We start from the raw sequence: 26,221 nt of genomic DNA on the forward strand, positions 1-26,221 counted from the left end.
GGTGTATCGGATAGGGGTTTCTAACAATATAAAGAGCTGAAAAAGCGTATCGGAATGTAACGGTAAGTGGATCGACCAAGGGCAATGCCTCTGCCGGATCAACAGGATGTTAATAGTTGATATCAAACCAGGACCAGTCAAGCGCGACATTGTTGAAGTCAATGTCTTCAAAGAGGCTATCTGAAAAAGTCCCATTCGCTGCCCCATTCTCATGAGGTCCAGACCTATTGTTCTCTCTAGTCTGAAGCGCATTCCCATCACAGCGGTTTGAATCTATACCTGTTAACCCAGTCAATGCACGCAGAGATGCTGGCTTACCACAAATTTTCAGACATCTGGATCTCGTATCGTTCAGACTGTGAAAGCAACGTTCGGCCACAACGCTGTAAGTTCCTAGGTAGTTGAGAACCCACTGGCATTTTTCCCATGCGGCGTCCAAAGCTTCGCGGGTGACAGCCTTTACAGCCCGTTATGGAACTCGGCGAGAATGAGGACCAACCCTGCAGTGAAGGTGTCTAAAAAGTAAATATCAGTATTGGAATGAGAAAGTCAATCCAATCACACGTACAAATACGTTGTAAAGCCAAACACTTGCCAAATCCGTGCTACATGTGTCATGCACAAGGGATATTAGTTCAATGGCAGGCTGAGCACACAAGACGGAGCAATTCACGTTCAGGTCGGAATATATTCCAGATAAAAGCGGCTCAATTGGCTCGCTCTCATCTCCCTTTCCAAATCGCACTTTGCCAAGGGACCAAGATAGAGCCAGCCTATAAGCTAAAAGTCTGAGGTTTAGAAATCTTTGCGCAAATCAGTCTAATCCTCCATGGAAACTGCGTTACTTCCCACTCACCAACTTTGAGCAGACACTTTTCTCTCAGTGACGGATCTGGGAGGTCAGGGGTCATGTCCTCCCAACTCAGCGGTTTTGGGACATTCACCCGAAATTCGTCTAGGTCCAGTTCAATCTGAGTAATAAATTGGACCTGTCGGACACTTTGAGCCTTCTTATCTGCTGAACCTCGACAGTGATGTTCCGCCTCGTCCTCGTAAAGTATGTTGTGAATCTTTCGCAGCAATTCATGCAATTTCAAAGTGGCAACGAACCACTCAACGCTAGAAAATGTTCCAGATGGTTGCTGGCAGACAACCGCTTCTCCAGACAGATGCAATCATCAACTACTTCAGGCAGGGGAACTAGTGAGTGTTCAGATGTCATCGCCGGACGCCCAAGCATAGTACTAGTTGCTCTAAATTCGGTTATCATGGGCCCATTGGCTTCAGTACTGTTACTTACAGGTCTAACATTCTACAACCGTGCCAAACTCGCCTCCTCATCTGCTTCTGGGCAAAGGAACGATGCTCGTCGCCAACAGTCGCATGTAGACCGAGCCCTTGAGCCAGCCGAAATGCAGTTCCGATAGCGTGCAAACAGCGGTTGGGAGTTTGCGAACCTTGGAGATAATGGGCTATAAACAGAACGACCTGAACTAGAGCTAAGTCTCCACGCTCGAGGTAATCCACGTCAAGAGCCGGCTTGCACCGATGAAAGAAAGCTTCAGACGTTGTTTGGCGCTCAACACACATCATTTCTGAAAATTGGCACCCATGAGCGAAGACAATATTTAACCGTAGTAAAAGGTTCTTGCGCTAACGGTGGAGTCGCCCAGCCCGAAGCCAGTGTTTGTGCTTGTGTCTATACGGTCGCCAGACGTCCAGAGCTGCTGATACGCGAAAGAAAAGCTTTCTTGTGTACAAATGGATACAGAACGTGAATCTTGGTAAAGTAGCAGTCCACGAGATGGTCTGCTAGTGCGCGAGGCGGAAGGAGATCCAATGCGATGTCCACGCTTCTTGTATTCTTCTCAATGAAGGGTATCTGGGTGGTATCAGAGGCTGCAGAAGGCCCCGGAGAAAGCTCACCAGATTTCATGGTTTCCTGCAGCCGCTGTGAAAGCTATGGCCGAAGAGTCACCAAAGGGCCCCTTTTGATTTATCGTCATCACCAAGAGGACGAGTAGTAAAGCCCATTGCCGTGACTTCAGGCTCGAACTAATCCTCAACTGGCACTTGCTCTTGTGCCTAGAGATCGGAGAAGCCTAAATTGTTTCTAGGCGTTTTATCTAGGTTCGAAGCCTATCACGACATCAGACATAACGACTTCAGCCATTTCGATAGCACACTTACTCGAAATTCTGACCATGTTGTCATCGCCGTAAACACAAGTTTCTCGACGGCGACGGCGAAGACAAGTACCACATTTCCGCCAAATCCCATCACAGCGGATCTTGTGCACACGGCAGGGGTTACAGGCAACACCTACCCTTCTTTGCTTTACAATTCGGCCGACTTGGTATGAGCCACTCGGAAACATTCTCACAGCAGACTCTTGCCTGCAATTGTAATTCTAGAAGAGTGGGCAGAGGCATGCCCAAAAAGGGCTGTCAGCTTGGATTCATGACTGTCTAAGACTAATTAGTCATGACGCCTTTTTGGCTTAGCGGTATATTTTCTGATAAAGGGAAAGTCGCGGGCTTTTCTCATGCAAATCAGCCTAACCCCAACTCAGACTAGTCCATCACATGACCAAGATACATAAAATTTCCAGCCCGCAATCTTTTCTTTTCTTTTCCCAACTCCTCGCTCAAAGGATCGCATTCAAAGCTTACACACAGAGAATTTTCCAGTTCTCTCCTCTTCTACCAAGAAGAGTCTTGCTTTGGGAGAAAGTCCCCGGACACCCTGTCTTTCGTCTCTGGCGATAGACAGGCAATGCGGAAACGCGCCGCCATAAAAGCAATTTGATAGCGGCTGACTGCCCTATTCCCTACCGGTGCTGAGTGCGTACTCGACGCACACTGTGTGGAAACAATGGGGTATACCTCTGTGCCGGAGAGGGGTTTATTGGGTTGCCTTTCGTCGTGTTTGGATAGTCATGCGATTGCTCAGCTACTGAGTTAGCTGGGTAACTCAATGGGGCTCATTCTTGAGGCGAGGAGTTCATATCTTTTGGGTCTGTAGCTTATTGAAAGCGGCGACTGGCCGAGAGGTGCGGTTGCAGATGCTCTGTCGAAGGGGCCGGACTCTTTTTCCTCATCAATCTCCCTTTTGATAATCCCCCTTTACCTTTCGACTGTAATGTGGTTCGATGATGATATACCAATCATAGAGTCAAGCCCTGAAACTCCTACTACGGTATGGGGTCGTTGACGATAAACGATTGTTTCTTTATCTGACGAACATTATCATTACATGTCATGTCGCTTTTAATCCTCTACCTATCCAATATGAAACACCTGTACATCATTATGCCTTCTTAGCCGTAGCCGGGACGGCCTGTGCGCTGCCCTTGACTTGTAAGGCCAGGCCCGTAATAATCTCAGCAATAACTGTAACCGCCGTCGCGCATACACTGTTCCAAACCTGGACGCTCACCGAACCTTGCGGAGCGCGAGGGAAGGCTAGCACCCACTCCACAGGGTAAGGAAGCCAGCCGCCGGGGAGTTCAAAGACAGGCGTTTTCGAGTATCGGAATTGGATGAAGATCTTGAGACCGGTCGTGCTGAGCCAGCGGGCGATTTTGACGAACCAGTCAAAGGAACCTTTCTGCGAGGAGAGCTTCTGGTCTATAAACGAATGAAAGAATAATTAGTCCCTCCTCACCCACACACAGAATAGAGAACTAAATGAGAGTGGAAGCATACTCAAAGCCTCATATTCACTCAACGCCTTATCATGTCGGCGCCGCAGCTTCGCCCACTTTGCAAATTCATCTTGCGAGCTTGTATTGTTCATGTCCCGCTTGAGCTGGACGACTTCGCGCTTCAGCTTGGTTTGTTCCTGGGCGGTTTGGTACAGCGACGTCGGGAGCTTAAGGTAGAGGAGCCATAGCTAAGGAAAGCGTTAGCTGCGGTCTCAGAGGGGTAGAGAAGGAATTTGCCATACCAAGTTGTCAATTGTCGCCGCACCGATCGTGTTCACGAGAAAAATGGCGATATGGAGAATGAATATCGTCCAAATAAGGGAGATCATGATTGCGAAGCCCAAGTCTCTTGAAGTTCGGATCTTACTGTTTGTTTGTGGAGGCACGAAGACGAAGCGAAGCGAGGGGAGCAGGAGAACCAGCCGTGGCTTCAAAGGACAAGCGGCTTCAAGAAAGAGTACACGATAACGATCTGCTAGGTATTGGACGCTGTCACAACTCGCAGCAGAATTGCTGGCAGAGGTATTGTGAGTAGCGCAAATGACGTTGTCACGTTGCCAGAACTGATCGGATCTTCGGCGGGCGGCTTTTTTTGATCTCCGGCGCGAACAGCGGGGAACAAACCACGGCAAACAGCCATGCTTCTGTCTCAATGACAGCCCAATGTCCGCAACAACCCAACGCTTTTCAAGAGCTCTTCCGGATTTTTGCGAACAGAGATGGCCGAGTTCTTGAATTCGAGATTCTCCCGCCGGCCTTTGGCCCGATACTCGAGGATGGCTGCTCGATTGGAATTACGAAGAAGTGCCTCGTGCAAGCGTTTGTTGTTGCACGGAGAATCTTTCTAAATTCTTTGATGGCGAAGTCGAGCTCACAATATACCGATGAAGCTGCTTCGACACCAGTATTGGAGGGTGAAGGCGGGGAAGCGGATCAGAGGCTTACAATCGCATCGGAGATCATCCTCCTCTTCGACTGCGAACACTTGACGGCATGCAACTGGAGGAAGCGAAGGTTAAGCGCGCTGTTCACCTCAGACCTGGAGACGCTCATCCATGCATTGGATACCGAACTCTCCCTCATGACGACGTACCTTTGCTCTCCGCTCCATCGGCACACCAAGTCGCCAACTCTGTGGCAGCATCGTCAATGGGCTCAAACGCATCTTGTCCGGCTCCGCAAGCCCGACTTTAAGGGCGTCGAGGATCTTTTTCAAGCTGAATTATCAGTGGTCCTGCGAGCCGGCGAGCTACATCCCAGGAACTACTACGCCTTTACGTACTTGCGACAGATCCACCGTATACTGGCTGAGTCTGGGGGCTTGAAAAGCGAGGAGTGGCGGGTACAATTTGGGCAGAGCATCATCCGACCTACACTGGATTGGTGCCTTGTCCATCCAGCTGATATATCTGGGTTGATGTTTCTGCTTTATCTGCTAGATGGTGTGCCAATTACGGCGCTTCGGCTCGATACTGTGGGCAAGGTCGCCCAGTTCGCGCTAGATATCGGCTGGGAGGGCGAGAGTATTTGGACGTTCGTTGAACTGGCCACTCGCAAGTTCAACCTACTCGAACCGCTCGGCCAATCACCGCCATATCCATGGGCTGTCCTGCGCACCGCCTCGTTAGAGGCAATGCATGTTGAAATTAAAGCGCGTATATCATGGCGGACATGGCTTGAGAGAGCACGAATTTACTGGGCCGCGGAGAAAACCCCAACAATATAGAACCATCCTCATAAGAAGAAACCATCGACTCCTCTTCGTGCCCGCGTTTCTCCCTCTATAAGGGATAAACGTTAGATGCCCAGCCCAATTACCCATTATCTAAATATAGTGAAAGACCCGCTAAAATTAAACCAAACGCTTCAGATATTCATTCAAACGCCTCGCTAAGAAATCAAGCGTAGCTATCGTCAAAAGTGATATTCCCATGCCCCAGTGCGGAAAACCCAATTATTCCCAGCTGTTGTATACGACCGCGAAATCTAGCCCTATCCCCTGAACTACCTCTCGACCTCAGATCCCTTATATTGACTTCCCAATCCAAGTATTTATCAGAGCACATCCACGTTCTCAGAATATAACCAGGGCCAGAAGAATCCGTAAGCCGCGCTTTGTAGCTGTTATCGGCGCATTATATAATCGCGGAACGAAGAGCGAGATTATTCGAGGACAATGTCCTGAGTTCGAAAAGGTTCAGTCCAAGGTATGGAGCGTAGTCACGGCGCAAAGCAGGTGTCATTTTTTCTTCCCTGCCGCAGCAAGAGCGGCAGCAGCTTTCTTCGCATCGGCTAAAAGCGAAAAATACGTCAGTCTTCTGATCCACAGTCCAACCTTCCCCAATAGGAACAGAGGAGCACTGCAACAAATTGAATACGCCGAGAGGCATTGCGGCAAGAGAGGAGAGAACAAAGAAAGACCCCTGCAAAACATCAGAACTTTAACTTACCTGCTGCCTGCTTCGCTCGCATCTTTGCAGCGTCTTCTTCCTTCTTACGCGCAAATGCCGTTCCGGATAGAGTATTGGCCTTTTTCTATATATCTCATCCGTCAGAGTACAGTTCGAGTTAGGAGGAGGAGCGGATGGCTCGCGGCTGCGGATGGGATTCTTACCTCGCTCTCGGCCTTCTTGCGCTGCCTTTCGCGGTCTCGGTCTCGTTGGTTTCCGCGGGTCATATTGCCTGGGTTGATTGCGTTCTCTTCTTGGGATATCGCTGGGGTAAGGGGACGCTGTATTTTGCTCTCTGGATAGATAAGGGGATGTTGAGACTGAGATCGGGGCGCTGAAAACCGTGCTTTGGCTGGCGGGAGTTTGATTGGATGGCGGATTTCCAGGGCCAACTAGATTTTAGCGGGCTAGACCGTCCGAACCTGGGCGTAGAATGAGCTAGTATATACTGTGGTTAAAAAACGCAGCTGAATGGCCAGACAGAGGTACCAGCTCATTAGTCCCTCGACTTTTATTTGGCTCATCATCTCTTATACTAACCATAGGTCATAGATTACCATTCTGGCTTCGCTATATGTCCTTAATAATTTCCAACGCCGAAAATATTATAGACAGTCATATTTGATGCTCTACATTGGTCAGTTTGTTATACTGAGAAATTAGCGATTATTTTCAGCTCTCTCCCACTGTAGACCTGCCTCTCCAGCCGCTCGGTTTGCTCTCCCCTCTTTCGTCAATTTCTAGCAGCTTCTGTATGGCCACATCATCACCACACCACTCCCTCAGCATATGGAAGGACTCAAGAGTACTATCATGATAAGGCCCCAAAACTTTCTCCTCTCTATGGGTCGCAAGAGTCATTAGCCGGATCGCTTCGGCATCTCTCCCGTATTGCTTGTGAGTGACCGCAACAAAATAGAGACATCGCATGGTAAACGGGTGATCAGGTCCCAGCTCTTGAATGCTCCCATCAAGTGCTTCGCCTTCCAGTTTCACGACCATCTTTTCGTCACCTTTGGCCCGATAGACGCCCGCAAGGCGTAATATTTTCTCTAAGATATCGTAGCGAGGGGCCTTTTCCTGCTCCATCTTTTCGATCATCTGCACAAATTGCTCTTCAGCCATGTCTAGCTTTCCTCGTTCCAAGTAGATATCAGCTACTATCGTTTTTCTGATCCACGTCTCTGGATGCTGTGGGCCTAAGACAGCTTCGGATACCGTCAAGCACTGAAGGGCCAGTTCTTCGGCTTCTTCCAATTTGCCTTGCGCTTTGTAGACCTTAGCAAGAGTGCTGGAGCAGACTAAGGTGTCCTTATGCTCAGGACCTTGGCTTTTCGTTCTCCAAGCTAGGGCACGCTGTATCAAGCCAGCTGCCTCCTCCACTTTCCCCAGATCGATGTAGAGTGTCCCTAAGTTGGTCATCGCGATAATTGTGTCCTCATCCTCTTCGCCAAACTCTGATTTCGAGGTCTCATAGACCTCCCGTCTAAGGGACTCAGCCTCCTGCATTCGGTCCTGAGACACATATGTCGTTGCAAGATTAGCCATCGTGGTCAGCGTGAGGCGATCACTGGAGCCCAGCATTTTCCTTCTCGCTTCAAGTACAAACGAATCCAGCTGCTCAGCTTCCGCCCATCTGGCTTGATCATGGTACGTTGCCGCCAGACCAGTCATACTTTCCAGGGTTTCGGGATGCTCTGGTCCAAACTCCCGCTTTTTCTCCTCGACGATCAGGGCATCCAGCTTTTCGGCTTCTTGGTAGTATCCTTGAGACCAAAGGTAATAGGCGATACCCTCCTGAAGATGGATTCTCTTTTTCCTACTTTCATCATGAGCTTCGGAAACGAGGGATAGAACCGATTGAGCATGTGGCAGGTACGCCGCACAAGTACCCCAGTTCTCGAATGTCGCATCAGGATACAACTCATCCAGAAGCTCCATGGCATGAACAGATTTCTCTTCATAGAGGCTCTCCAGAATAAGCCATTTCCGCAGCACCAACTGTACCAGGCGATGGAAAGAGAAGTCTCCCTTACCATTTGTCGGAACAATCAGAGAAAACGCCTTTAGGGTTCCAAGCGCCTTCGTTAGCTCCAACGGGCGTTTTATCCTATGCTGGACCAAGCTCTTAGGAACCTCATTTCTGTCTAGAAATGGTATAAGCTGTAGTATTTCAACAGCCTTGGGATCCCGCTCTTTGATTTGGTCAAGGGAGACGATCAGCGTTGTAGCAACGGCATTGGGAACGCCGGTATCTCTCCCTAGTGTTTCAAACGGCTCGCAGAGAAGATCCATGCTTGTTTCTTCGCTGTCGTTGTACAGCTCGATGTATTCGCTGACGCTCATGGAGTTTTCTTGCATGAAAGCGGCGGCTTGGACGATCGCCAGTGGCAGATGGCCTAAGATTTCGGAGAGCCTGTCCAGTTCATCCTCTTCAAGGATCTGCTCTGTGACATTGCTCTTGATGAGGAGCTTTGCTTCCTCGCTAGTCATCGGCTTGACTTCAATCAAAGCCTTAGCTGCTCCCTTCGTAAACTTCACGCCCGCTGCTCGATTTCGCGTTGTGACGAGAATAACACCGCGTTGAGACTCGGGGATAAATTCCAGGATTGACTGGCTCTCGCTTTGTTTACCGTGCTTGGAAGGCTCGAACAAAGATGTTTCGTCGGCATTGTCAATGATCAACACCCATTCATCATGTTCCTTCTCAAGCCATTCTTTGACGCGAACGGCTTTGTCGCATTTTACGTCCGAGTCTGAGATGTGTTCGTCGAAGATCGCACTGTACCCTTCACGAAAGCGATCAATGCTGCTTGCACTGACCCAAAATACTGACGCTTGGAGCTCTGTATAGATTTGGTGGGCAAATTCGATTGCGATATGCGATTTTCTGGTCCTTTAGAACATAATTCGAGTTGGATCACAGGGAACTTACCCTACACCCCCGAGGCCAAACAGCACCAGTCGAGAAGTTGTTCCAATAGGCAAGATTTGACTCTTGACTTGTTCAAGGATAGAAGCCCTGCCCACGAACGCTTGATTCCGCGGGAATGGAATCATGCCTATTTTGATCATCAGCTTAGATCTTAAGGGCATCTCCAGTCAGCCTACATGTTCTGGAACCCAACTGGTCAACCAGACTCAATCCGGCCAGAGTCGATTCTGTACCCAATTCTCCAAAGAGTGATGCCTCCTCGCACTCCCTCATTGCTATGGCAGCAAACCTAGTAATGAGCCCAGAGACGTGTTTGTAATTATCGTCCTCTTCGCTTGCGAACCGGCAAATACTTTCGTGGTCTCCAAGCAAGGCAACCGTTATTTCTCGCGAGTCAGGCAAACCGAGTGTTGCTGACTTTTTCTCTACAATCTATGCGGAAAGATTGGTTTATTAGTGAAGTGAATAATAATAGTAATAAAGGATTGGTGCGCCGACATACGATTCCGAGGCTTCTCAAAGGTAGAGTTTCGTAGAAGTTTATGTACTTGTAATCCTCCAACAACTGACTGAAGTTCGCCGAGAGCTCATTGGCGTATAGATCATTCTCTTTCAAGGCATTGATGAAGGTGTTGTTTGGGGTTCTAAGAAATGCCCTCACAGCCTTCGCAACTGTCTCCCCAAGCTTTGCCAACTGACTGCCACGATGTGGAGTGCCAAAAAAGGCTATACCATAAGTTGCCATTTGGATGGATTGGTAAGTATGCCCAAGCTTTGCTTGTACAAGTGCCTGACCAGTTAGGGTTTGCTCTTGCACCCAGGGGACTTGAAACATACCTCCTTGACCACTATACCACCAAGACTATGGCAAATAAAAATGATAGGCCGAGCCTCACAGCCCTAGATCATGAGCTCCCATTCTGTCAGGAAACGTCAGATTCCTTACTTGTCTTTCGAGCCACAGCCTATTCAGCAAGTTCTGTGCTTGCTCGCGTACCCCGGCAGAAGAAGACTGAATGCTGACATTGGAATTATAGCCATAGATCATTATCCTCGCTTGGGGTAGCTGACTGGGGAGAAAGTCTCTCAGCCATATCTTTCCGTTCAACTCCCACGTCCTCTCAGCATGGCGCTCCTTGTTCTTGGGATTAAGGCCATGAATGGCAACGATACTGCCCCATTAGCATACTTATAAACGCTCACCGGGGCAGATCCTACTCAATCTTAGGGCTCTTCCCAGGCACAAGCGTGCGCAAGAATGTGTCCGGCCGCAAGTAGCCAGTCTATGCTACGTTAGTATAATTCAGTCTGTTTGAAGGGGGACTTGCCATGGCAGTCGAAGGTATAAAGCCTCAGTACGGGCCTCTCCAGATTTTCGTCCATGCTCGCAAAGGCCCTTACCCATACTTAAGCATCGAACCCCCCGCGCCACTCCTCCACCGTCCAATTGCACGATACCTCGGGCGCGCTATGAGGATAGGCTGGTTTGTCCAGCGGGGCACCTGAAGCGCCTTGCCGCGAGCCATTAGTAACTGTTGGCGCTGAGTTGGCGGCGCTAGGCGCACGACGACGAACAATTGTAGTCTCCAATATGCCAAAAGTACTACGGCATGTCTTCGAGATTTTTTCCCTCTTATTCTATATTTATTCTTATTTTTTCATAGGATTTTTTTATAGGAATAGACCAGTAATAACCATCTTCAACGGCCTTGGAATGACTTTAGGCTCGAACTCGGTGCGAAGTGCAGTGGCTCTGGTGACTTGGCAAAGAAACAAGGCAAAGACCTGACGCCAGGGAGCTAAGCGCCAGGGAGCTAAGCGCCCACATGAGTCCTTGGAATGATACTATAATAAATCAACGAATGAAAGAACGACCGATTTACTCGAGAAGGTTTCTCAAAGACGGTGGGAAGAGCCCGAGGATAGAAAAGCGAGGGCCAATCGTTTGGCGCTGGGTTTCATCGTCCAAACCAGCGCGTCTTCTCATCCACTCCATCCGCCCTCCATCTTCCACTCTGCAACAGATCCATCCCAATGGATCGATTCTGCCTGACTGGGAAATGTAACATCCCGACTCTGCGAGGCTCTTACTCGGAGCTGAACAGGCAAGGCAGCAATCCTTGAAGCCCGTTCTGCAGCTTTGGGAGCCCGGTCAAAGGAAGAAACACAAGGAAACTCTTCGGCGTCAAAACAAATGGAGAGCGGCTCTTTATGGGCCCTTTTGAAGTGTTTCAGGGCCTTTGCAGCCCATCGTGTGTTCTTCTCTACCGATTCATCCTATTGACTCACAATGGGTATCGGGTTGTGATTAATAGCGCCCACCTGCCCGGCGGGCAACGGACATGAGTTCCCCTCCAGTTGTCCTTCCTTCTTCTCGTTGACGCCCAACAGTCTTTGTGGTTCTTTCTCTTCTTAACTTTCTTTGCCTTTCATTTCGTCACTCTCGCTGCTGGCCGGCCTTCTGTTCCTTTCTCCCGCTCAGTTGATTATAAGGTATATCCTAAGGACAAGCAAGCCCCAGTGCTGATAGAGCGCGCATTCTACTACCGGTCATTGCATCTTTCCTTATTCTGGACACCCCACCGCTATCATGATGGCGTCGTTGAAAGAGTCCCTCGCTGGGCCGGGATACGTGATTCTCAACGCTGTGCGGGTCATGAACATCATCGTCTTTCTCGATATCATCGCGGCCCATGTGGTTATGCTAGTCAAAATCAACCTCTTGACCAGCTTCTTCTTCTTTGAAGCTGTTGCGCACGCTATAGCAATTGGCGTTTCTAGTAAGGAGCTTCCATTGGCGTGCTCGATTCGAGACAAACATGCTAATAGGCACAGTCTTTCTCCTAGTCTCAGAGCTCCCGTTTTTCCGCAGTTACTTTGACCGCCACTGGCCATCCCTGGGCGAAGACTCCGGTTTTCTCTCGTTAGCCTTCGCAATGCTGATACTGGGGATTGGAGCATTGGGGGACCTAAATACACCGGCAACGAGCCAGGAGGAATTGGGCCTCACATTCTGGCGGATCGTCATCTCGGCTGGGATCCTAGCCCTCGTTGTCAGCGTGCTCAATGTGGCTGCGGTAAGTCTCTTCGCCCTCTTCTCTTACATATTTGTGCTTGCTAACGCGCATACAGAACTTCGCCTTTGCAGACCGCGATATCGGCGTCAGCGCACGCCACGTCCGCGTCTACGGAGCCGTCGCGCCGCAGAAAGTTGCCTCTCGCACAGGCAGCCAGCGCTCATTCCAGCTCAGCTACAAGCGTGAAGAGACGCTGCCTTCGTACAACTCGTCAAGTCCTGTCCGACGCGTCTCAACGGCGAGCATTTCCCGGTTCCCCGTCAAAATCTCTCCGCCGCTGAATCCGATGCCGATGCCTATGTCGGTGCCTACAAATTCGAACTACGCCCCGTCGTCTAAGTACTCGCGGGACTCGTCCGGTGTCACTATTCCGGATCTTGCGCATCATCCAGCCATGCAACAGTCTGCTCATGTTTGATCTGGACCTTTTAGGGGCGTACCCTGCCTTCTACGAATAACCAGCGATGCTTTGGGGCATCAGAAATTGGCGTTTGGCTCAATGATATTAGCGATTGCAGAGTTTTTTTATGGCTTTATTTTGTTCTTCTTTCATGTTATTGTCCCTAGATATCCCTTTTTATGAATTCTTCTTCCACCGGTTACAAAAGCATACTCATATGAGTGTTCCTAATGCTTTGGTCCCAGGTCTAGTCGTGAAATATCAAGAATGACATGCTGGTCTGCGGCGTAAAGATAGTTCCTTCCCCATACAGAAGCCAACATCGAACCGCATGTACCATCAGCTAACATGCTCCACGGAAGCTCCATCAGACTTCCCCATAATCCGAGCCTCCTTCGCCCTTCTCTGAATTTCTTCATCCTCACGCCGAACATACTTAAGCGGACGCTTAGCCGCGATTGCGTCCGAGTCCCGGTGACAAGCAGCGGTGGATTGGACCTGTAGTACGAGTCTACATCTTCCAGGGTACGGTTTGCTGGACTTCGTTAGTACTGTGCAACAAGGCCCAAATATATCATGCCAAGTATGGACACCAGCTGTAGTGTGTGGTCTGGTGTGAGAGTTCTGAAAGCACGAACCTGTTTCCGGGTAGAGGAAGTATATAACCGGCAAGAAAACTGCATTCAGCACGGTCCCCACAATCCAAAAACGCCAGCAGATATTCTGAATTCCGATTGGTGTTATCTCGACAATGGCGAAGTTGGTTATCCTTTCGCGAGGCAGAGTGGTAACTTTCCAACTGCAGGGTAATTAGGGCTAGTGTGAACAACGTACCAATTTGTCGCCGTCGCAACAGCCGCCCCCTTCGTCCTCATGGGCAATGAGTTGATCCAGTCGGATACAACCAGGGTACCCCTAGCATTCCAATTCCAAAGGCAACATGGTAAAAAAAGAAGGCAACCGAAGCAGAACCGTATGCTTAATCTGTATCTGTATCGGTTTCCGCGAAGCGGAGCAAGATGGTAATGACGAGAAAGCATACAAACTGTCCAGTTCCAAAGAGAAGCATGAGGCCTCGGCGGCCGAAGCATTCGATCATCGTTACTGCGATGCAGGAGAATATGAAGTAGGAAGTTGCGTTGCAGGCTCTCAGGAGGCGGGCTGTAGAGTTAGTCAGGCCCACGCGAGGTATCAGAACGGTGGGCAGGGAGTAGCTCATTACATTGATTCCTGGAGGAAGAGAACTGTTAGTGGATAACATAACAGATTGAAGAGGTGGAGAGTGACGAGCCTTGAAACTGTTGGATAGCTTATGTGCTTGCTCCTAGGAGTCGACGGAGAGTCTTTGTGTTGTCTGCTTTGTTGCGTAAGAGGTCTCGCCATGGCATCGCGTTCTGCGTTCGTATGCAATGCTGTATTTGAATTCGTCATATTGGATCTTGATGTAAGGGTCATCGGGGGGCACAGCCTCGATACAAGAAAGAGCCTCGAGGGCTTCGTCGTCGCGGCCATGGAATAGAAGCCACCTAGTGCATTGTTGTCGTCAGATCCTGAGCTCGGGAGACATTATGTTGCTCGAGACTGTCTACAGGACCAAAAAAATGGGTACAGCTCACTTTGGAGACTGGTAACTACGGAATCGTAGGGAACAGGATCATGTCAAAGAAGAGTTGCAGGGCAATAGGCAATCGCAGACGATAGCCCTTCTTTGAAGGATAAGCTGTAGTCGACCCAGTTGACAAGACAATAGCCGCCAGCGTTGAGCCCTAACTAGAGAATAACCAGCTTTCCTCGCCACTTTGCTTGGGCGGTCTCTGTTTGCCAGACTGGCGCTGTGGCAGCACTGATGCCGTTTCCGATGCTGCAATATCAGTTAATCTGTCTTATTCTACCAAATGTCTGGAACAAATCGCTCTAGGACACTCCGGCCCACGAACATCTGGGCCAGATTGTAGGATGACGCCTTGAGAACAGTCCCGATAGCCATGATTGTACACCCAAGAAGGATGGCGTTCTTGCGCCCTAGTCTCTCGCCTGCAGTGAAGGCAAGCATTGCACCGAAGAAACAGCCAACATCGTATATATCAGTGACCGTTGAAGGATCTTTGTCTTCGAGGGTTCAACCAGATCATGAACCTGGAGCAAGTCTGGCGTGACGACCACCCCACCTACGCAACCAGATATTAGCTTTCTGGCAGTCCCAATGTCACAAGCGCTGGCATGTCATACTGAAGACACCTTGGTCATATCCGAACAACGTCATATCAGTTGCGCAAGCCAACTGTATTTCCACGAGAGTAGTAGCACTTCCCCGGCAGAAATGGAAAAGAGAGAAACAAAAGGAAGGAAGACTGAAATGAAGGAAGAAAAAAAAAAAGATGACATGTGTTAGGGCTCACGGCTTACAGAGACCCAGAATGTGAGCCACCCTCCAGTAAACCCAAAGTAGGGCTTCGTCGGCGCCATGATGCAGGTCGGTTGATGGCAGACGAGGCTAACAGCTCCTGAGTGTTGGATGTCACACACAATAAGGCTAAAGCCCCTACATAGAGTCCCTATATAGTCACGACGCTGATGTGACCCCCTCCGTACAACCCCAGATCACCAATGGTTCCACCCTGCTGCTGAGCCTGCACGGGGTAATGCTAGCCCCTCCTGAGCCCGGGTACGAGAGAGATTCTTCTCCTCTCTGTATTTCCGTTCCGATTTCTCTTCGACAGGGTGCCTAGACTTGTCAAGTGGAGGAGCAGCATGCGAGGCTGGAGAAGGCCATGGTTGGACCAGCATCTGCCTCCATATCCACGGACTATACTGGCTCTGGTCTGGCCTGTCCTAGTCGTTCCCCTGATCCACTTGAAGCCAAAGAGGAACAGCCGTCGAATTGCAAGGTCCACTGCTGTTCTCTTGTATGCTCGGCACTTCTCCGTAAACATTCAATTCCGGGTTTGCCATAGACGTTTGAAGATGGGGACGAACCGTGAAGCGCAATGTGCGTTGTGCAGTCTCTAAGGAAACGAGTCCCAGGCTTGGTCAAAACGGTAGGCACGACCTCATCCTTGGGGCAGATGCCGGAATATGCTGTGGATATGTAGATATCTAAACTTACAGGTGCGTAACTTAGTATATACCGCACGTAGCTGTCATTTTTACACAGTCTCCCTGGAACTTTGCTGACCTAAACAATCTTTGTTTACTCTGCAGACTAGCCTTACGCTCCCTAGAGCTAGTGCCTAACTATATGGATGAAACCAAGACGGACACGGAACTCATTTCTTCATACGAACACTCTACCCGTCCACTATCTGTACCTTGATGGCCTTGGCAGCTGTATTGCTTGCGGTAGCAAACGCTTCAAGGCCGTCCTCCAGCTTGTATCGGTGAGACACTAACGGCTTCAGGTCGACGAGCCCCGCGTTGACCAGGCTGATTGCCTTGGGGTAGATGTCATGATAGCGGTACTGGAACCGCAGGTCGATCTCCTTGGCCGACATGTGCATGAAGGGGATATTCTGGAAGTCCTTGCCGACGCGGATGACGAACACCGTGCCTCCGAACCGGGTTGCCTGCATTGAGATCGTCAGAGGATTTTCTTCAGAAACGCCGTCGCAGTCCCAAAACCTACATAGATCCCTGCATGAACACTGCTCTCCACCCCAGTGCATTCAAGAACCAGTCGCGCCTCCTGTCCGAGCCGCTGGACGATACGCCCAGCCAGCTCTTGTGGAGACTCCTGTTTCTGGACCAGCACCGGCTGCACGCGCGGCACGAGCTCTTTGGCCTTGGCGAGACGGTTGCTGTCGATATCGGTGATGACAATTGGTGCTGCCCCGGCTGCATTGGCCGCCAGGAGGGTGACGAGGCCGATTGGCCCGGCACCACAGATGACCAGCGGGTCGGCCAGACGCAGCCCGGACCGGTCAATGCCAGCCAGGGCAACCGTTAGCGGCTCGAGAAGGGCGCCCTCTTCAAAGGAGACGTGGTCGGGGAGACGATGCAGCCAGGCCTCTGGGTGGGCGTGGTACCGTCGCAGAGTGCCGTGGTGGGGAGGCGTCGAAAAGAAGACGACGTCTGGGCAGGCGTGGTACTTGCCTGTACGGCAAAAGTCACAGGTAGGCTTGGAGCAGGGTACGCCACATTCCATGGCCACCCGATCGCCTGTCGTCATGCGCTTCAGCGCGGGTCCTTCTCAATTCCCAGAAAATCAGCAAGAGGTGGCTCTTACCAGGCTTAAATCGGGTGACCGCGTCGCCCACCTGCAGGACGACTCCGGCACTCTCGTGCCCCAGGCCATTATCCCCCGTCACGACCATAGGGCCAATACGGCCATGTTTCCAGAAATGCACGTCTGAGCCGCAGATACCAGTTGCACGGACATGGATCAGGCACCCGTCGGGAGCAAGCCGGGGGATCTCACAGTCGACCACCCGGAGATCGTGGACGGGACTTGTATGGATGGCGATATTCTTGGGCTTCTTTTGAAGGATCTCCATGGCGACAGACTGGCTTTCAGTAAACTCTGAAGCTTGGATTAGTGCCTCGAACTATATAGGCAAGGCACCGGTCTCGGTTACGTGGTCGAGGGTCGGTTCCTACGGGGCATCCCCGAGCCAGCACATCTAGACTCTACTTGGAGTACATGAGAGTGACGGATACAATTAGAGTGCTTCGACGCATCTAATCCAGTATCAACCCTGGTGAGGGGTGTTTCGGGGTACTGCCGCAGTGCGCAAGACGAGTTCCGAGGAGAACGAGCTGCCTTAGGGCAAAAAAAGCACAATAACCATAGACATTCCCCAGTTTTCCCACTCACTATCCACAGCAGTGCACCATCAGGCCATGCTCTGATACCTCTTCTGTTCGCCGTCCACTGGAGTATAAGAAGTGGGTCACTGAGTCATGAGAAAGTCTGCTGGTCAACGGAGATAGCCCCGAATGTGGCGTGGCGTATGCTGGTTCGATTCCTAGCCGCCGATCTCAACATACTGCAAGACTCTTAACTTCTTAACTAATGTATTTATGTATAGATGGCAAAACAAGGACGTTCCTGCCGTGGCCAAACAGCGATATAGTAGAGGAACGGGCAGGCTGCCACGCCTTGAGACGCGCCTACTTCACCTGGAGGCGAGAATGTGCAAAGGTGACGTATCACTGGCTCGATCTGATTATCCGGCTTGCCAATACCACATGTAGGGGACGCGCTTGCCATATACCCGGCCTCAAACCAGACTTGTGACCATCCAGCAACTCTTCGTTAGTTGAGGTGGTCAGCAGCAAGTGCCAGGTGCCTGCTGCCTCGAATCCCAGGTGGCAATAATCACCTTGATGTCGGGTAAGATCTGCGTTGTAGATAATCTTGAGTGTGATATATTTATCTTGCTGGATCCTACTTTAACTCTCTCGTTACCAGATCGCTTACTCGCTTACAGGTTGCAGGCTCCTGGACTGACTACTGCTTATGTGCTTTATTTACCTAAGTTTACAGTTAACTAGTACATACGACCATAGGGTGTGGAGAACAGGGCTTCCCGTCCGCTCAGCCGTACTTAAGCCACACGCCGGTAGGTTAGTAGTATGGTGGGTGACCACATGCGAATCCCTACTGTTGTATGTTTTTTCTTTTTTGTACTTGAAAGCCACCATTATCAGCATCGATAAAAAGACAACAAGCCCTAAGTGTGATGCTGCTTTTAGGCGTGAGACACTAGGCTAAGGCTATCGCTAGTGATATCATTTATTATTCTGCCCCGGCCGACCACCTGGGTCACGGGCATTGACCGGGCATCGCCAGGCATCGTCTTGGGGATAGGGCAACACTAACCCTCACCCTCGCGGATCCTCATACGCGAGATTCAACATTAGACTTTCAGATATCGGCCCAGTGTACGGAGGCGTGCACCAAAAGTTTTTGCGCGACGCTAGTGTCATCGCCATGTAATACTGTTACGCCCTACATAACAATTTCTATGGCAACCCCACTACCATACATACATCAATATTTTGACATATATTGCTTCTTCATTGTTTCAGCTGCCTGCAGCCTCTTGAAGCTATTCACACTGCTCATATATTCTATTTGACTGATCAATTTGGTGTTTTAGCACGCTTAGCACGCTTTTTATACTAATTCAACTTATCCTGCCACAGTTGCTCTCCTTCCTCAACACCAGCTTCATGATGCCTCGCGGCGGCTTTCATCCAGTAGAACTCCGTGTCCAAGTTCTTACTTTATCAGCTATCGGATTTAGTACAGAGAAGATCTCAAAATCTTTGAATCTCTCTCCTCGTACGGTCCAGAGCATCGTAAAGAAAGGCAGAGATCGTGGCTACCGGCCGGAAGTAAGCCTGCGCGTGCAGCTTGAATTTGTTGAGGATAGAAAGCGATCTGGCCGGCCTGTTGAGATTACTGAAGCTACTCAGAATACTGTTATTACTTCAGTAACTGCAGATCAAGCAGGGCGCGAGAAATCATCAGAAATTCTTGCTTATGAAGCTGGTATCTCCCATTCTTCTGTTCTTCGTATCCTTCATTCTCATGGCTTTGTTATTGCAAAACCTTCCTGGAAGCCTGGTCTGACTGAAGCTGCTCGTCTTAGGCGTCTTGAATTCTGCCTTGCCCACCAACATTGGACATTAGAAGACTGGAAACGCGTGATCTTTACCGACGAGACTGGTATTATTCTTGGCCACCGCCGCGGAGCAATACGAGTGTGGAGGACTGTGAAAGATTCACATACAAGGAATTGTGTACGGAGGCGCTGGAAGGCCTGCTCTGACTTCATGGTATGGGGTTGCTTCTCATATGATAAGAAGGGCCCTTTACATATCTACAAGCCGGAGACTGCTGCCATGCGGAAGCAGGCAGATATAGAGATTGAAGCCATGAATCGTGAGCTGGAACCTCTATGCCGGGAGGAATGGGAGTTGGCTACAGGTCTTTCTCGTGTTCATTTACGCCCAAATCGCGGCCGTGTTCCTAAATGGAATTGGAACAAGAAGAACGGTAAGCTTATACGTAAAGGTAAAGGGGGGATTGATTGGTGGAGATATCAAACAGTTTGTTCCCTTATCTCTATAATTCTCTATTATAGAGTAGTTAAGCACGTGCTAATTACTTATTCTACTGCCTAGGAAGTCCTTAAACCTCTTCTTATTCCATTTGCAAAAGAATGCATGATTGAGCGCCCAAATACTATTATTTTAGAGGATAGCGCGCCTGCCCACTGTCACCGAATCCAGCAGCATGTCTATAAAGCAGAAGACGTGCAAAAGATCCTTGACTGGCCTGGCAATTCACCGGATCTCAACGCAATTGAGCCGTGCTGGGCTTGGATGAAGAAGCGTACAACATCCCGCGGTGCGCCCCGCGATAAGAAGACAGGAGAAGCAGAATGGAGGCAGGCTTGGGCGGATCTCCCACAGGAGACTATACAACACTGGATTGAGCGTCTAATTCGTCATATTCAGATTGTTATCGAGCTAGAAGGGGGTAATGAATACAAGGAGGGCCGTGAGGATCGCGATACGCGTAGTTGGGCAGGCAGGCGGATTAAAGGGCGACTATCACCACGTGTAGACCTCGCTCTACAGCCAATAGAGGCCCCTGAATAGCTTCATTTCTCTTGTTTTTGATTTCGGGGTTTATGCGGATATAGTTAGTTGTGGGTCAAAAAACATGTTGCTATAGTAATTTGTATGTAAGCTTGTTACGTCGGCGCATTAAATTACTAGCGTCGCGCAAAAACTTTTGGTGCACGCCTCCGTAGAATGTCCAATAAACATGGTACGGTCGGTGTGGCTGGGATTGCTGGCCACAGTGAGAGCTCAGACTATCCACCTATGCAATTCGCGGGGCGTTCTGGCACCCCCACTGGGCTGCTGGCTCGCCCTAGTTCCGGCAAGAGCCGGCCTTTGGGCTCCTCGGGGCTCCCCCGGCGGCGCCCCGGCGGCGCCCCGAAGGTGGGCCAGTGCCTGTCGAGCGGGCTCGGCAACTGCTCCGCTCAATGTTCCGTGTATACTCGGTCCCTGCTCCCGCCAGCGTCTCGTAGTCTACGTAACCCGGTAAACTGTAATTCTCACCGGTATCTGCATTCATTCGGATCTGTCTCGGCGTTCAATGGTTTATTGGTTCATTGTTCAATGTACTGACGAGTGTCGCGCCGACTGCAAGCAGGAACTGGTTGGGTCATGCAATATAGGATCTCCTCGTTATGTACGTTTTTTTTTTTTTTTTTTTAAAAAAAAATATTTCCTAATACATCGAGCATCCTCTGCCGCTGCCCCGACATGGGTCAGCCAGAGACAGACGATACTCAACTTCCAGTCTCCCATCAGAGTCATCAGCCCCTTAAAACAAAACGATTTACTCGCAGCCAGGTCGCCTGCGACTGGTGTCACTTTAACCATGCCAGATGCGATCAGACATTCCCCTGCTCGAGGTGTCTCAATAAAGGAACGCGTTGCGAGTTCACGCGCGGCCGCCGTAAACGGGGGCGCCTGCCAAAGGTCGGCACTCCAGGGACCGCGAGGATCGAGGGAATCAACAGCTCGCATACAGTCTCTTCTGCGTCAGAGGGGCGAGGGGCTTCAGTGACGCAGAGCCTCCAGACGCCGGAGGATCCTCGTCCTGCTCCTGCTCATGTTCTTAATCATCAAGATCAGATGCACGCACACGACGTGGTTATCCTGAGTCCAGGTATGGAATACTTGTCGTCCGGGAGCATCGTCTGGCCCATGCAGGAAGCAGAGAAAAGTCCGAGTGCGGTGGGGAGTCTGTCGCCAACGCGGGGTGCGGTCTCTCCTTGTGCCGGCACAGCAGCCCTAACCGCCGGCGGCTCTTCGGCCCCTCTTGATTATACGAACTTCGCAGGCCTCGCTGATCTCGACGCTTTTATTCTTGCAAATCTTGCAGCTGAACCTCCAATTGCAACTCTCGAGCCGTATTCATCTTTACAGTACCCGGTCTTGCAGCCCCTGATCCCCTTCATAAGGGCAGAGCTCACTCCAGAGCTGGCCTGCGGCCTGCTCGAGCTCTACTTCACCAGCGCCTTTTCGACGCACATGCACCCTGTCTGCCACAGTATACCCTGCTATGTGCTGCGGAAAGCCTCGTTTCTCAGCAGGACGAATTACCGCCCAAGTAGCCCGGCGCTCCTGGCCAGCATGTTATGGGTGGCGTCGTCGGACGACCATGCACTCGCCTCACCATTGACTACTCCTTATTGCCGGAAGAAAATTTCGCGTCTGCTCGGGTCGCTTACACTGGACCTAATGAGATCGTCAACTCACACGCCTTTTGATAAAAACGGCCACGCGGCCGCTGGCGGGACCGCCGGCTCTCCTGCCAGTCCAGACGCTTTCCGTGACTTTGCGCTGTACCTTCCGACAGTCAGTGGCGGCGTTCAAGGATTTGGGTACTCTGTCGGGTCCTTGGATGACGTGATCACCTGTATTCACGTCGCCTCTGTACTGTCACTGAATGATCAGAATGCATTCGATCTGAGATGGTCAGTTGTCAGCCCTTGACGTCTTTTTCGGGTTTCAGTAGCTGATAAAGGTCTAGGTGGCAGGCCGCTTTCACACTGGCGCGAGAGCTCCAGCTGAACCGGGAGATAGAGCCGGGGCCGAGCATAGACAGTCAAGGCGCATGCTTTCCACACAGCCCTGCAGCCTCGACGCCGAAACCGCTGGATTGCGTCTGCCGTCGGAGCTACGGATCGACCGTCCTTATCACAGAGGAGCAACGGGAAGAGCGCCGTAGGGTCTGGTGGCTGCTGTACATGATGGATCGTCATCTTGCCCTGTGCCACAATCGGCCTTTGATGCTCCTGGATTCTGAGAGCAAAGGCCTCCTCCTCCCGCTTGACGAGGAAGCCTGGTGGGCGGGCGAGATTCACAGCAATAGTCCAGACTTCAACGGCCCCCAGTGCGTGATGTCAGGAACGGGCAGTCTACGGCGCGTTTTCTCAGACTCTACTTGCCACGATCCTTCACTGTTTGGGTTCTTCCTCCCTCTGATGACTATCCTGGGCCAGCTGCTGGATATCAATCAAGCCAGGAACCACCCGATGCTCGGTCTCGGTGTTCTTGGAGAAAAAACCTGGGAAACTAGGCTACATGAAGTGCTCGGCCGGCTCGACCAGTACGAAGCGAGCCTCTACGGCTTCGTCGCAAGGTGCGGTGACCGTAAGTCACCGTCCCTTGCGGACGACGACACGGCACATTGCTTGCACGTCCAGACACGGTTCTGGCTCGCAAAGACAGTCAAAGCCTACGCATCATATTACATCGATCTGCTACACATCCTCCAGAACGGCAAATGGGATCCGCGCTCGCTCGCGGCGGATCACACCCTATGGGCCTCGTCTCTGAACCTCGCCTCTGCTGTTCCGCAAGCGCTCAGGGCGGCCGAGTCGGTCAGACAGGTTCTGCATTTCGACCCGAACCTCAGCTTTATGCCGACCTTTTTCAGCGCCCAATTGCTTCAAGGCGGCTTCTACTTTCTTGTCCTTCTTGAGCAACTGCAGGATCAGGCAGGAGAGCCGTTCTTGAGTGCTTGCGAAACCATGCTCAGGGCTGCCGAGTCCTGCACAGTCACTTTAAATAACGGGTATCTCAAGGGCTTCTGTCTGGTTATGCGGAGTACTGTAGCGCAAGCACGCGGTCGTCCCATCACCCAGTATGAGGTTCGACAGCGATGGAGTGCAATAGCAGCACTGCACGCTTGGTCGGGGTGACCGGCTAAGCTTGGCGCAATAGCTTCTTGAATAGCACCTAATCCACTAAAGACAATGTATTAGCATGTTTCTGCATAGATGATGATGTCCAAGTGCGAGAATTCAAGTGGAAGGGCCCAAGTGGGGTGGCGCCCTCTATACTTCGGATACACGACGAGCAAAGATCCACTCTCGGGGAAAGCGCCGTGATTGGAGGAGATCTTCTCCAGAACGGACACTCAGCTTCGAACAACCCTGAAACTGAAGGTCCAGAGCACCATTCTCGTCGCCGGTCTATTTGGAAAACAGACTGAGGCCGAACTCGTCGGCCGCTTAATTTGAGTTCTTGAGCCCCCGCGAGTGGACGGCCCGGTCGAGGCCGCAGGTGACTCGGCAAGTGAAGGAGGATACGAATAGACAGACAGAAACTGGAGCGATAGTGAGCAGTAACGTCCTTGGTTTGCAACTGGGAATTACCAATATATAGCTTACGGAGCCATGGAGTCCGTATTCCGATCACGGCATATCCTCCGCAAAACGTTCGCCTGCGACGAATGTAAACGACGCAAAATTCGCTGCTCTGGCGATGAGAACTGCCTGAATTGCTTGAGGGATGCGAAGGCATGTCGATATTCGTCGCCGTCTCATCAGCTGTCTAAGTTGCAGAGGTATCTTGGTTTCCCACTGTCCACCGCTTGAAGCATATCACTCACTCGATGCAGGCGCGTCCAGGACTGTGAACGGCTAATAAACGAGATGGAGCAGGCCTGGGCCACATATCTCCCTTCTGTTGACCTTCAAGGAGCGCTTCGCAGCATCCGTCAGCAGGACGGCTCGGCTTCAGTAACGTCGAAGAAGATCAAGCACCAACATGAGCTGACTCATTCGACTGAGCAGCCACCCACCAGCGTTGCCGAACACAGCAACGCGGAAGACTATGAGTTTGACGAATCGCAGGACTTTGACAATTCAACTGACGGGATGGGATTCTTGACAATCGACCCCCATAAAGCTGGCTACACGGGCCCGCAGTCGGGCGTGGCCGCTCTGAAGTTCCTACAGTCCCTCCCTCTCTATATCCCTCTTGGCAGTTTCATCCCGGCTTCGTCTTTGGACGACGAAGATATCTGTGACTCCGGTCCTCCGCGGAAGCAGTCAGAGGTTGCACGCTATCTCGATGCTTATTTCACATTCTATCACCCTGCGTATCCCATCTTACATGAAGGGACATTCCGTGCACGGGTATCAGGTGGGTAGGCTCATGTAATGGACCAGCCCGTACTGACAGCGTTAGGTGCACTAGCTAAACCTCACGATGGTTCATGGCCGTTGCTATATAATATCGTCCTCGCCATAGGCGCCTTTGCCGGCGACTCGAACGGTACGAAGATGGATATTGTCTTCTTCAAAGAAGCACGGAAACACCTGTCGATGGATGTACTGGAGAAAGGATCGCTGAGCTACGTCCAGGCAATCGTCTTGATGGCAAACTACTTACAAAAGCGGAACAAGCCTAATGCTGCCTTTATACTGGTCGGCATCGGCTTCAGTATGGCTCTCGCGATTGGCCTGCACAGGGAGTTTGGGATGCCAAGCACATCCCCTTTCACGATGGAGGTCCGGCGACGGGTGTGGTGGACGCTCTTCATCTTTGTCTCGGGCGTCCAGTTGATCCTGGGCCGTCCGGCAGTCTCACTCGTCGGGGTAAATGTTCGGCTTCCAGCCAATGTAGACGACCACGATCTGGCAGTAGACATGGAAGAGCTCCCTGAGAGCTCGACGGGGCCAACTATCACGTCCTGTCTGATTGCACAGGTCAAACTTGCGAAGATCGCGAATGCTATCCAGGTTGAGCTGCTGACCCATCACCTTCCCACCCCTGCCAAAGCCCAGGACTTGGAACAGCGTATTTCCTCCTGGCACAATGACCTTCCCGCCCATTTCAACACAGAGGTCTACCTGGAGCCGAAGTTCGATATCCCACGGCGAGTCGTATTATGGAGGTCGTATCATCTGAGAATCGTCATAAACAGGCCTTTTCTCTTCCAAAACATAACCTCGAAGTCCGAACTCAACACATCTTCTGGTCCGATTGCGTCTTGTCTCGCCGCTGCAGATATGTGTGTGACGTCGATTTGTGGATTTCTTGAGTCGACGGATAACCGGCAGCGAGGACTCACCTGGTACGCAACTTGCTGGCTTCTTACAGCAAGCTTCGTTCAGGCAACCTGCTATGTATACGGGCCCACGCATCCACTTGCCGAGTCTTGGAGAAGCCATATACAGCGTGCCGTCGATTGCCTGGGGAGTCTTGGGTCTTCTCACGACATGGCCCTTCGCGCGAGAGCTGTACTTCAAAAGGTCCTCGGTAAGTTTACTCTCGCTATATGAGCCACGTATAGATAACTGATACTTCTTGCATTAGAGCACGGCCATGAGCGGACCTCTCCCTACAGCTTCGACCCATTTCTCTTGTCTCAAACGGGGCCCTTCCGCCCGCCTTGGTCGCTAGCCGCTTGGGGAGACAATCCAGCGTCGTATAGTCCGTATGGTCAAGGTTTTGGGGGTAGCTTTCGGTACACACAGGGATCGCTCGGGGCGGAGTTCTTAGATGCGGCTGGTGGGCTGATGATCCAAAATCTGTTTGGGGGCTCGGAGGGGCCGCAAAATAATTCGTGGACGCCTGGTTAGAGTCTTATGGTTATAGATATGCTTGTATAGAATAATTGACTAGCTACATGGTGTAATATGGATATAAGTTACTAGCTAAAGTATATACCTGAGCTGGGTACATGTGACGTGAAAATTAGCTTCATTGTTTGGAGCAACTCCACTGGTTGTTCACCTGTACTATCTCCAAAAAAAAAATTTATATCAAAAGTGTTGGCTGCTAAACTACGTTGCGTTTGATCCAATAATCGCTCAACCATATACTACAGCG

At 50.9% G+C, this 26,221-nt stretch overlaps 11 protein-coding genes across 11 annotated transcripts, besides 1 other annotated feature; 5 read left to right on the forward strand and 6 right to left on the reverse strand.

Moving 5' to 3' along the window:
• Nucleotides 1-26,221: part of a sequence feature (contig 1.75 1..213493(-1)) that runs on past both edges of the window.
• Nucleotides 460-2,377, reverse strand: ANIA_04343 (uncharacterized protein; the record flags this gene model as incomplete). Its single annotated transcript, XM_656855.2, has 6 exons — nt 460-515; nt 857-1,119; nt 1,301-1,653; nt 1,706-1,960; nt 2,010-2,102; nt 2,147-2,377. The coding sequence occupies 6 exons, from the start codon at nt 2,375-2,377 to the stop codon at nt 460-462; spliced, it is 1,251 nt and encodes a 416-aa protein (XP_661947.2).
• On the reverse strand, nt 3,310-4,035 carry ANIA_04342 (protein get1; the record flags this gene model as incomplete). The annotated part of the gene is made up of 3 exons (XM_656854.1): nt 3,310-3,629; nt 3,675-3,894; nt 3,949-4,035. 3 exons carry the CDS (start codon nt 4,033-4,035, stop codon nt 3,310-3,312), a joined length of 627 nt encoding a protein of 208 aa, XP_661946.1.
• On the forward strand, nt 4,359-5,432 carry ANIA_04341 (uncharacterized protein; the record flags this gene model as incomplete). The annotated part of the gene is made up of 1 exon (XM_656853.1): nt 4,359-5,432. The coding sequence occupies one exon, from the start codon at nt 4,359-4,361 to the stop codon at nt 5,430-5,432; it is 1,074 nt and encodes a 357-aa protein (XP_661945.1).
• On the reverse strand, nt 5,561-6,451 carry ANIA_04340 (4F5 domain protein). Its single transcript, XM_656852.2, has 3 exons — nt 6,321-6,451; nt 6,157-6,241; nt 5,561-5,998 (listed from the first exon to the last, which is right to left on the reverse strand). The coding sequence occupies exons 1-3, from the start codon at nt 6,381-6,383 to the stop codon at nt 5,946-5,948; spliced, it is 201 nt and encodes a 66-aa protein (XP_661944.1). The 5' UTR covers nt 6,384-6,451; the 3' UTR covers nt 5,561-5,945.
• Nucleotides 6,829-11,435, reverse strand: ANIA_04339 (uncharacterized protein; the record flags this gene model as incomplete). Its single annotated transcript, XM_656851.1, has 10 exons — nt 6,829-9,052; nt 9,092-9,218; nt 9,268-9,523; nt 9,594-9,817; nt 9,929-9,953; nt 10,038-10,263; nt 10,310-10,374; nt 10,550-10,694; nt 11,183-11,309; nt 11,414-11,435. The coding sequence occupies 10 exons, from the start codon at nt 11,433-11,435 to the stop codon at nt 6,829-6,831; spliced, it is 3,441 nt and encodes a 1,146-aa protein (XP_661943.1).
• On the forward strand, nt 11,685-12,586 carry ANIA_04338 (uncharacterized protein; the record flags this gene model as incomplete). The annotated part of the gene is made up of 3 exons (XM_656850.1): nt 11,685-11,871; nt 11,921-12,168; nt 12,224-12,586. 3 exons carry the CDS (start codon nt 11,685-11,687, stop codon nt 12,584-12,586), a joined length of 798 nt encoding a protein of 265 aa, XP_661942.1.
• On the reverse strand, nt 13,893-15,034 carry ANIA_04337 (uncharacterized protein; the record flags this gene model as incomplete). The annotated part of the gene is made up of 6 exons (XM_656849.1): nt 13,893-14,094; nt 14,185-14,199; nt 14,340-14,429; nt 14,461-14,602; nt 14,798-14,849; nt 14,975-15,034. 6 exons carry the CDS (start codon nt 15,032-15,034, stop codon nt 13,893-13,895), a joined length of 561 nt encoding a protein of 186 aa, XP_661941.1.
• On the reverse strand, nt 15,375-17,058 carry ANIA_04336 (L-arabinitol 4-dehydrogenase-like protein ladB; the record flags this gene model as incomplete). Its single annotated transcript, XM_656848.1, has 5 exons — nt 15,375-15,646; nt 15,781-15,802; nt 15,877-16,131; nt 16,191-16,657; nt 16,791-17,058. 5 exons carry the CDS (start codon nt 17,056-17,058, stop codon nt 15,375-15,377), a joined length of 1,284 nt encoding a protein of 427 aa, XP_661940.1.
• ANIA_04335 (uncharacterized protein) lies at nt 18,743-20,176 on the forward strand (the record flags this gene model as incomplete). Its single annotated transcript, XM_656847.1, has 2 exons — nt 18,743-19,568; nt 19,770-20,176. 2 exons carry the CDS (start codon nt 18,743-18,745, stop codon nt 20,174-20,176), a joined length of 1,233 nt encoding a protein of 410 aa, XP_661939.1.
• Nucleotides 20,852-23,301, forward strand: ANIA_10550 (Zn(II)2Cys6 transcription factor; the record flags this gene model as incomplete). The annotated part of the gene is made up of 2 exons (XM_050611758.1): nt 20,852-22,071; nt 22,128-23,301. 2 exons carry the CDS (start codon nt 20,852-20,854, stop codon nt 23,299-23,301), a joined length of 2,394 nt encoding a protein of 797 aa, XP_050467746.1.
• On the forward strand, nt 23,779-25,971 carry ANIA_10543 (putative C6 transcription factor; the record flags this gene model as incomplete). The annotated part of the gene is made up of 4 exons (XM_656846.2): nt 23,779-23,948; nt 24,003-24,529; nt 24,638-25,648; nt 25,706-25,971. The coding sequence occupies 4 exons, from the start codon at nt 23,779-23,781 to the stop codon at nt 25,969-25,971; spliced, it is 1,974 nt and encodes a 657-aa protein (XP_661938.2).

This window comes from Aspergillus nidulans, chromosome III (genome assembly GCF_000011425.1).
Source record: "Aspergillus nidulans FGSC A4 chromosome III".
Taxonomy (NCBI): Eukaryota; Fungi; Ascomycota; class Eurotiomycetes; order Eurotiales; family Aspergillaceae; genus Aspergillus; species Aspergillus nidulans.

Bases quoted from the DNA above. Each gene is read 5' to 3' on its own strand.
- ANIA_04340 (XM_656852.2), bottom strand. From the start codon at position 6,383: ATGACCCGCGGAAACCAACGAGACCGAGACCGCGAAAGGCAGCGCAAG. The intron at 6,242-6,320 runs GTAAGAATCCCA...TGAGATATATAG, and splicing joins GCAAGAAGGCCGAGAGCGAG to AAAAAGGCCAATACTCTATC. The intron at 5,999-6,156 runs GTAAGTTAAAGT...TTTCGCTTTTAG, and splicing joins GCGAGCGAAGCAGGCAGCAG to CCGATGCGAAGAAAGCTGCT.